The 10,296-nt window shown below is 41.5% G+C and overlaps 1 protein-coding gene across 6 annotated transcripts in view; it reads right to left on the bottom strand.

The window, feature by feature from the left end:
* The window catches only part of ARHGEF9 (Cdc42 guanine nucleotide exchange factor 9), a 422,470-nt gene that overhangs the window by 94,487 nt on the left and 317,687 nt on the right, over nucleotides 1–10,296 (bottom strand). For all 6 annotated transcript variants that reach the window (XM_019521482.1, XM_019521480.1, XM_019521485.1 and 3 more), the window contains 2 exons: nucleotides 7,787–7,966; nucleotides 4,572–4,804 (listed from right to left, as the gene is read on the bottom strand). In XM_019521482.1, the coding sequence (XP_019377027.1) occupies nucleotides 4,572–4,804; nucleotides 7,787–7,966 (413 nt within the window). The remainder of the gene's footprint in view (nucleotides 1–4,571; nucleotides 4,805–7,786; nucleotides 7,967–10,296) is intronic.

Raw genomic sequence — 10,296 nt, 5'->3', positions numbered from 1 at the left:
CGCTGGTATACAGAGCCCGGAACAGGCAAGAGCGGGGAGTGTAGAACGGAGAGGAGGAGGAGGAGGCGGTGCAAGGCGACACGCTGCAGGGAACCCTGAGAGCGAGGTGGAGAGCGGGTAGGAGACTCTTGCAGAGAGTAAGCCCCACTGAGGGAGAGTTTTGTACCGTAATGTCCCTAATAGAGGGGCACTATAGATTTGTGGTACCGTGAAGCACGTAGAAGTGGCACAACCCAAAAATGGTGTCACCAATGGACCTAATGTGATAAAGGGAATCATGGCAACCTCAACAAGAAGCTCAGAGAGAGCCACCAAAGAGAGGAAAGGGGCAGAAAAAAGGGACTGTCCTCACAAAAGTCAATTTTGTTTTTGCTCTCAGCTAAAAGCAGCCGGAATAATAACCCAGGCCAAGAGTGCCTGGTTTTGTTTTCTTGTTTCTCCTGTTTTGTTTGGAATTGAGGTCACGTCGAAAGACCAACTGGCTGAACAGAACCCAGTGGAATGGGCGAAGGTGTAGGGGTGGCGGAGCCCTCAGGAATGTAGGACCTTCGCAGGATGACAGTGAGACTACTAATGGGACTACACGTACAGGTACTGAACCAATTCCTTTAACATCAAGTCGTGGCAGGTGAAACGTGGGCGTGTAGATCTCCAATTAGAAACGGTCCCACCCTAGTCAGCTGGCAAGCAGTGTCCTACAGGTCTGCATGTGACTGAAATAACTGACAATAGGCTGCAGATACAGGCGGACCTAGACAGGTTGGCAAGTTGGATGGATTGGAACCTGATGAACTGCAAAGTTGAAAAATGTAAAGTGCTCCCCCCTGGGATGAGCAACTCCCAACACACCTATGGGCTTGGCAGCACTAAGCTGGCAGCGTGATGCTGTAGCCAGTAGGGCAAATAATACTCTAGCATGCATAAATTGATGCATTGCCAGCAAAGCCAAGGACGTGACTGTTCCACTCTACTCAGCACTGGTGACACCACAACTGGAGTACTGTGTCCAATTCTGGGCACCACAATTTAACAAGGATGTGGACAAGCTTGAGAGAGTCCAAAGAAGAGCCACATAATATGGTCAGAGTCTTAAAAGGCAAGCCATTTGAGGAAAGGCTGAGGGATCTTGGACTCTTCAGCCTGAAGAAAAGAAGACTGAGAGGGGACCTGGTAGCAGCTTACCACTACACTAGGGGAGTACATCAAGGGCTCAGTGAGCAATTGTTCACTAAGGCATCCAAGTGGAAAACCAGGAGTAATAACCACAAACTCCTGGAAGATCGATTCAGGCTCAACATTAGGAAAAACTTCTTCACAGTCAGGGTGTCCAGACTGTGAAATAAGTTCCCTCCAGAGGTGGTGCAATCATCTACCCTGGAAATCTTCAAGAGGAGTCTGGACGTTCACCTTGGTGGGGTCACCTGACCCCCAGTTGTCTTTCCTGCTTGGTGCAGGGAACTGGACCTGATGATCTTCCGCGGTCCCTTCCAGCCTTACAATCTATGAATCTAGCAATACCCTGGCCAACTCCACAAGGTCCCTACTAATTCCAAACCTAATGAGTGAATGGTTTTGGTCTTTTACTACAAAGAGATGGTGGCTGGAGATGATGCTTTCAGGAGCAGAATATGTGTAGGTAGATGGTGAAAAGTTGCTGAGCTAATGCTCTTGAGGACCTTTTGGTATTTATCATGAATGTGTGTGTGTGGGTGTGTGAACAGAGGGGAAGCCATGCTATAATGGAGACAGTTATATAGTCTTTTAAATATTTGTGCATTCTGATCATAGAAAATTGCTTACATGAGGACTGAGAGAGCAGTAAAGATAAGGAACGGTGCATGACTTATACAAACAGGGTCATAGCTGCGCCTCTGGCAGTTATACTCATGCAAAAGTGATACATGGCCATAAGGGTAACTAACTTGGGTGCATAGATCAGAACAGTCTCACACTAAACTCAGACTCAGATCTCAGGCACTGGTCTCTCAACAACACGACATTACCAGTGTAGAAATGAATTTTTTAAAGCAAGCCAGCAACATTGCCAATAACCTGACAATAGACACAGATGACAGATGAGGTTGGGTCAGGCACTAGGTATTACCTGTACAATGAAAAGATATTACATTTTTATTAAAAAACAAAACAAACAAATACACAATTTTAAAAGGGCTCTTAATGTCGAATGGACAGGAAAACCTCAGGGCACCTTCTATCCCAAGCCAACTCCCTCTCTTGAATCTCATCTGTTTTTAAACTTTTCACTGAGGAACTTGATGAAACTGCTAGTCAGTGGCCTTTGCAAGGCCAGGTGCTCAGGAGGCAATGTTGCACCTATAACCTTCAAATATTCCATTCATATTAAATGGTGAAAATCTTGAGAAGCTGAACAGTTGTGCCTTTGTGAAAAATTCAGATGAATCAGCCCAGAGACAATGAACAACTGAACAGAGCCAAGTTTTGAAACTATTCCTACTCCTGCACCCATGTGGAGGGGGCTGGTGCCAGTCGAACTGGGCTTTATTCTGGTAATGCTAATTCACTAATTCTAATGTTCTTTTTGGAGAGGAACCAACGTGCATTTTTCCTTCCATGCATTAATAAAGCAAGAATCACTGATTGAACTTTTTGGGCTCTCAGCCCATGTCTGCGGCTGAGCCGATAAAGAACCTGGAAGAAATATGGCAGAAGCAAAGCTTTTGGCTTGTGGATTAATATTAGGATAACATTAAAAATAAAATTAAAGGTCAATAATTTGCTTGCCAATTATATTTGGGATACAATGGCTTCCTTTCAGGGCTCCATCAAGATGTAAGTCTGGACTTCTGTCAAATTGCCATGTGCTAACTTAAGATAGAACGATATAGGAATTTGGATTCAGGCCCATTGCCTTACACTTGTGTATAACAGACACAGAGCTCTAAGAGAAACATCTAAGAAAAAGACCTAACAGTATCCACTCACAGGTGATGCTGAAATTAATTCACGTATTAATTTTCAATGCAAAATGAATGTTTTAAATTAGGCTGGACCCCAAAAATGTAATTTACTCTTGGTGTAATCATACTGTAAATGTCCCATTTGATATTATTACTAATTAACTAAGAGAAGGATGCTTTAAATGACATATATTTGAGGCTGTCTTTTCTGAGGCTGCCTTTTTGTAAGCTCTGTGAAACCACAAACCTCATTTGCACCACAAAACAGCAATCACGTGACAATGGTTTGGGATTGTAAAAGAGAAGAAGCCGCAAGATTTGTGCTCCAGATCAGGTTTCAAGTACCCTAGAATTCATGAAGTTCAAAACTCAGGGTTTGATTTGGCTCTAGGATAAAGGTAGAGAGAAAATTTGGATTGAGATCTGGGACTGAAAATCCAATATCCAAATCTGAAGATGGTAGTTTAAAAGTAATGTTGTAGCTGTGATGGTTCAGAAATTATGTTGGAGGCAAGGATTTTTTTAGGGCAAAATCTTTTATTGGACCAGCTGCATAGTAGGGATAGAGTTAGATAAACTATTGAATGCAAGACATTCTTCATCAGCAGACCTGCTTTGAAAGATATCACCCTGAGAAATCCTTGCCTCTCAAATCTGTAGAGGCATTTATATTCAGAGTTTTGCATTCAGTTTGGCTAACATAAATTAGAGATCTGTGAACCAGATCAAACCAGCATAACCCTCTACTCTTATTACTATTTTGTCCATTCCCAGAACCAATTCACAAACTGGTAAAAATCTTTAGAGATGTTTCTGAGACATGTAGCTTTTTTTAACCCTTTCCTTTAACCTCCTTCTGCCAGGAGAGAGAGATTCTTATAGGACTTGATTCTCCTCTTACTTAAAAGAGTGTCTCACCACTTGAACTCCACTGATTTCACCAGAGTTACTCTAGATCTACACCAGTTTAAGTAATCAGACCCATGATACTTCTGTCCTGAAGTAAACCTCAGAAAACCGCAAGAGACATCAGAAGTCATGTGGGATTGGCAGATCCTGGTAGTAGAGAGAAGTATTCCATTTCTTAGGTGCTTCTCAGAACCAAACTCATGTTTCACAACCAGGGAAAGAACCAAGCTGGAAAAATCAGATCAGGATTTGCATTTTCCTTAAATTTGAGTATTTTCAGATCTGAATTGCTACCCTCGCCCATTTCTGTTCATATCTTAGAGGTCCTTATGTAAGGAATGCATTGTCACAAGAGGGAAATGAACCTTTTTGACTAATGCATCCTAACCACCTATCTGAATCAATAATTCACCTGGGCCAGCAGGTAGCATCAAAAATCACAGCTACATATAATTAGTCTGGGTCTCTGACTACATTAAATTTCAGTTTGGTTCCAAAGATGGCAAATACTTCAAACACACTTTCTAACTAGGTTGCTACAGCTTTGTCCTGCTTTCATTTTAACAAGTTATCCTGAAGAGAAGTAGCTGGATACAAGAACTGGAAAGAGAGGAAACCACTTGCTATTTACTGTGTGTAAATGCTATATACAGAAAAGGCTACCCAAGTCCCGAATTAGTAAAAGCTTTTGAAACACAAACTTAGTGATAAAGCTCTCTATACCTGTGATCCTGTGCGGTGTACTTCAGTAACTCTGCCAGCTGCAAGGGGTATTTGCAGATCTTCTGCACTGGTGTCAAAAGGAAACCATCTATGGCAATATCAATCATCTGCTGCAACAGACGACACGCTTCAAAGAAATGCTGGTACCTGCCATCTTTCATCAGCTTGGAGAGCTCCATGCATGCATCCAAGTGATTGTTACAGTACTCTGAGTAGATCCAGAACCCGTCTTGCTGTGAGAGGTGGGAGGGAAGAATGCATGCAGAGAGACACAGAGAGAAGAGAGGAGAGCACATCAGACAAACACTGGGAACAATCAACTACTCAACTTGCTAACAAGAATAAATTAAAATAAATAAAAGAAAGATACCCCAGCAACCACAGGGAGGCCTAGTATTGGATTACTACCCTACGGTGCCTCAGCAAGCTGACTGAGAATCACTTCTCTTTCAAGGGCTCTTGAAGAGCATGTGAGTTCAAGGGACCTAAGTCCCAGTTGGAAGCCAAACTCCTCCCGTCATAACCATGTGGGGAGGCTTTCCGGAGCAGACTAGCCTGGCAGCCCAAGGGAGAGCCTACCGTTCTGTGGTATGGGTTATCCAATCTGCTTCTTTATCTGCAGATTCCCTGTAACATCTAGGCCCCAGGCCTAAAAATATAATGAGGGATGATGCTATTACAATATAGCTCCTCGAAAATAAGGATGCTCTTTGATTAAAAGACCAGTGGCAGTTAAGGGAAGTGAGTGGTGAGTGGTTTTAATGATATCCCATGAAGTTTTATTACTGTCTACAATGAGTTTCTCTAATAATAACTGAAGTGTTGCTAATGTGAAATGTAGCTCAGCCCAGCCATGACTGTAAGTAATGAAGTTATACATAAACGGATCTGCATCCTGGATCACAGCACCTCTTACATAAGCTCCGATTTAGCACTTCATTCTCCCTAAAGGAAAGCCTAAAAAAGCAGAACTGTAATTTTCTTGACATTTCCTGACATATTTACAACACTGGCCAATTTATCAGCTCCCATAATACATGGCTTATGTAACTGGCAAAATGGGGTGGGCTAAACGCTCCAGGGCTATATTGTCAGCTAAAATGTCCTATTCAGTGTGTGTTTAGCATGAGTAAGCTATCTGCTGCCTTGCTGTCATTCAGGCAGCATGAAGCATTGCCTTGTACCCTCCCATCCAGCAGAGAAGCAAAGTCACAAGAGGAGCGGTTGAGGGTGGGGATACATTTAGCTGGGTTTTTATTCCTTACTAATATACCTTGCTGTTAGTCACGGATGTGTGTTTTCTACTCAGTTGGCAGGCAGTTAGAAATGCCAGATGATGGTGATTTTTTTTCCTGTTTAACCAAACAACTGGTGCTCTTGTCATACATGGGTTTGAGAGCGGCTTAAGAGTTATTTTTAAAACCATTCTTTGAAAACAACCTATCATATAATGAGCCAGATATTTGCAAATTGCTTTCACAGAGCTAAATCTCAGGTGTACCATAACTTGAGGAACAAACATAGGAATTGCCAGTTATGATCAGATCAAGAGTTCATCTCCGACTGTGGCCAGGACAAGTTGCTTCAGATGACAGTACAAGAAACACTGTGTAGAAGACCAGTATGGAATAACATGCCTTATAAAGTTTTTTTCTTTGAGTCCTAGTAGATATATGCCAGCTAAATGCCCCAAAGTTTGAGGGTTTCTACCCTCTCCAAGAAATCTTTGTTATTTTTTTACCGCTCTAATTAGTTTTACTATCATTATAAAGGTGTCAAGCATGGAGGTTTTTGTGTAATTATATCATGGCCACCATCATCAGTGCATATGATAAAATAATACATCTCTTATGGCAAAGTTCTATAACAATTCAACAGACAAAGAAAATGTGGGGGTTAACATTTCCAAACCATGCTATAAAATTTAATAATGAAAATTTATACCCATTGGATGGTTTTAAAAGTAGGAAAGATCTCATACTTTATCAAATTCCTTAAGAATAGTTTCTATAAAGCTGTACTCTATATCTGTGTAACCCTAGTGCCTGAAACCCTATTAGGTTGGCTTATAGCTCTCCAAGAGGGATATCAATATTGTCTGTTGTTGCAGTTATACAGGATATTTTGATCTATATATATCCCAATTCACTCTATGAAGATTAGCTAGTCCAATCTTGCCAACCTTCTCCTCAGATAAGTATTGTCTCCATTTTGTAGAAAGGGAAGCTGAAACACAAGGGGATACATAACCTCATAGGGATAAACAAAACCAAGGAACAGAAAAAGAAACAGTGTAGGGTTTGAGATATCCATTTTATCAAACAAAAACATCTTTTTTCCAAACTCAGAAACAGCTGGCGGATGGAGCATTCTCCCCACAGTTCTGAGGTCGTGTGATTTGGACTGTTGCTGCTGTTGGCTTTTGTTTGATTTTTTAAATAAAACTAGATGATGGAATTATTTTTGCTCCTTTCTCTCGCTCAGGTTACTACTTTTCCTTCTTTTCACTCTTGTCTTGCTTCAGTAGCAAAATGAGAAAAGAAGAGGAAGGAAAAAGGGGGAAGTGAAGGAAAGAAAACCCCCCCAAAAATGAAAACTCAAACTTTTCTAAAGTAAAAATTTACAATTAAAACTTGTTTAAAATCATTCCTTTGATTAAATATGAAGAATTAAAATGTCTTCAGACATTTATAATTGCTTCACAAAAAAAATTCCATTTCTGAACAGCTTTACTCGATCCTGACCAACAGGGCCACATTCAGAAATGATGCAAAGGGGCAGTAAGTTACACTTCCTTGCATTAACTTGATCTTCCTTATTTCCTATGATGCCTGTATCATGATGAGTGAATGGAGTCCCTGTTGGTGTAAATTATAGCCCAAGGACCCAGGAGAATGCATCTGTTTTTTCTTTCAGCAAGGTGCATGCAGTGTAAGATCAACTTAGACTATCTATTATTTCTGGCTATGCTGATGATTAGTGACCAATTAGTGACCTCACACTCAGTTTTATGAATGGAAATAGACTGATGAGATCTGATTGTAAGAGGTCACTTATAATCTTATGCTTCACTTCTGGGTTTGCCCCATACTCCTTTCTCACAATATCAAGTAGTCTGCAGACTGTAACCTGAGAAACTTACCACCCAAAACAATGAACACCAATTAATTTCTGGTTGCCCTTGCCTTTCCATTCCTTCTGCCTCAAAGACTTACATGTTCCAGGAAGCAAGGTCCAATTTCACTGAGGTGGGGGTCCTCATTGTTATACTGTTTCTCCAAGTCCCGGACAAAACCCATTTGAAACCTATAGATATCTTCAATGTTGCCAAATATGACCTTCAACTGCTCATCGCTGAACATGTCTCTCCTCTTCCGGCACTGCTTTAAATAACCCTGCAGAAAGAAGGAAAAGGAATTAATAACATTACTCAAATACTTACAGTCTCAAGACACTGGAAATAGCAACTGGCAGAAAGATACATCTTGCTATGGTAAGAATAAGAAAAAAAGACCCCTTGGGTGAGCAAAGCATGAAAAAAAACTGAGTCAGGACTTAGTCTTGAGGGCAAAATCCACCTGTGCTCCCTGACTTTCTCCTTCTGCTACACCCATGCATGAGCACACCAAGACACACCAAGTGGACCTTGAAACTCTGTGGCCCCCTGGGGGTACAGAAAGCCTGTTCTGGAACATGGCGAGCACTATACCACCCATACGGGCTTCCGAGTCTTGGTCAGGTGGCGCTGTACAGTGTCTGCTGTTCCATACATAAATAAGTGTAAGGAAGGCCACAGGGAACTCCCCTCTCAGCCCCTGCACATTTTCCTGCACTCACTGCATGAAGGAAGCATTCCTCAGAGTAAGCCAATCATCTTAACTCAGCACTTTTCTGTCTTTATTAGTGCTGCAGCGGGGAACAGAGCCACGTTTGGTCCTTAACAGCAAAGAGATCTGGCCATGCCTTTCTGCCACTGTCTCAGCCCTCAAAAATCACTGCTGTACAAACAAATCCATTATCTTTGCAACCTTGTTGTGAACACTTGACCCAAGGAATGGATCCCCGTGCTCCCACTTCAATGGGCGCACCATGTTACCACGATGATCACAAGGGTGTGTTTGATTGACTGGCCAGTCTTATTCCTTTTTGTAGCTCAAAAATGTACAAGTTCAGCATGAGGAAGTTGCCAATCAAGCAGCAGAATGCTTGATGACTGTCTGATCACATAACTTTTTTCTTGAGTGGGGGCAGAAGAGCGCACAACACAGCTGTATTTCCTGTTGTCCCAATACTGAGCGAAGGCAGCAGAAAACTGTGGGCAGCCAAAGGCAATGGGCCACCTCTCCAAATCTCATGAAGCTTCCCCAGTTCCGAATGATACATGGATTTGCTGATGTATCAGCAATAAAAGCAGGTGGTCTGGTCTGGCTGCTCTAAAAATGTCATTGTGTGGCAATTCTGAATGCTAAAAAACAGGTTCAATGCAGTCTTGGTTTACTGGATGCCTGACTTAAGAATGGCAGTGGTTAAAGTCTAAGGCCATTGATTAAATGTCATAGAAGAAAAGCAAAACAGCACCGTTCTACTTTGTCTCCCACTTTTGTTTCTCTTTCCCCTATTGCCCCAGTTACATCAGTACTTTAAACTACTGGGGAGGCATCACTATAACTGATAGGGGGATTTTGTTCTCTAGTTTCTCAATTATTGTCTTATTAGTAAACAATTGTTTATTATATGCATTACAGTATTAGTATTATTGTTATAGTATTGCCTAGACTCCTAGTTGTTGTTGGGCCCCATCACACGTCCCACTATACATACATATGCTAAGATAGTCTCCACACTGAAGAACGTACAACTTAATTAGACAAGACAGGAAAAGGGTGGACAAAAGAGGAAGAATTGTTTTCTTAGATGGGGAATTGTGGTGCAGGGAATGTAAATGGCTTTTTTAAATCAGAGACTGAGACTGGGATAGAGAGTGGGAAACTGAACCCAAATCTCTTGAGTTTCAGACTAGTACATCTACAAGATCATCTCTTTGTCTTTTCCCTATTCCTATTCATCACCATCATCATCAGTAGCCACATAACAACAACAACAGCAACAATAAAAATAGGTAGTACTTAATGACTGCCTGAGAACGGGGCCTAGACACTGTCTATGTCCCAAAGAGCTTACAATATAAATAGACAAGCTGGACAAAAGGTTTGGGAAAGGATGCAGTGTACTAGCCTCTATTTGCCTCCCTACTTACAGATCTTTCTTTCTTCCCAATCCACTAAATTAACCTTTTAGTTTCTTCTGAAGCACAATCAAATCCAATAATTGCCTAGAACAGTCTTCTCTAGAGTTCAGGGCAGTTAAGCTTGAGCCAGGAGAAGTGTATTTTTTCTGACCCTACTGTATGACCTTGGGCATATTCCTTTGATTCATTGTGTCTATTTTTCCTCCATCATTCTTTCTCTCTTGTCTGTTTAGACTCTAAAATCTGCAGACCACAATATATAACACAATGGCGCCCCAACCTCAATGAAGCCTTCAACAACAATAATATTAGGACCTCACAAGGTGACTGTATTGTCCTTTACTTCACAAAGGGTGGAAATCAAGAGAATGAAATTCTAGAAGTTCCACTGGAACAGCTCACTTTGGGAGCTGTGGCTGCTGAGTCACCCCCAGCTGTTGTTAAACAATACAAAATATTCAAAAGATATAATATAGC

Source organism: Gavialis gangeticus, unplaced genomic scaffold (genome assembly GCF_001723915.1).
Source record: "Gavialis gangeticus isolate Ggan-Ray unplaced genomic scaffold, GavGan_comp1, whole genome shotgun sequence".
Classification (NCBI taxonomy): Eukaryota; Metazoa; Chordata; order Crocodylia; family Gavialidae; genus Gavialis; species Gavialis gangeticus.
The sequence above is the reverse complement of the archived record's forward strand: the minus strand, read 5'-3'. Positions and strand labels throughout refer to the sequence as shown.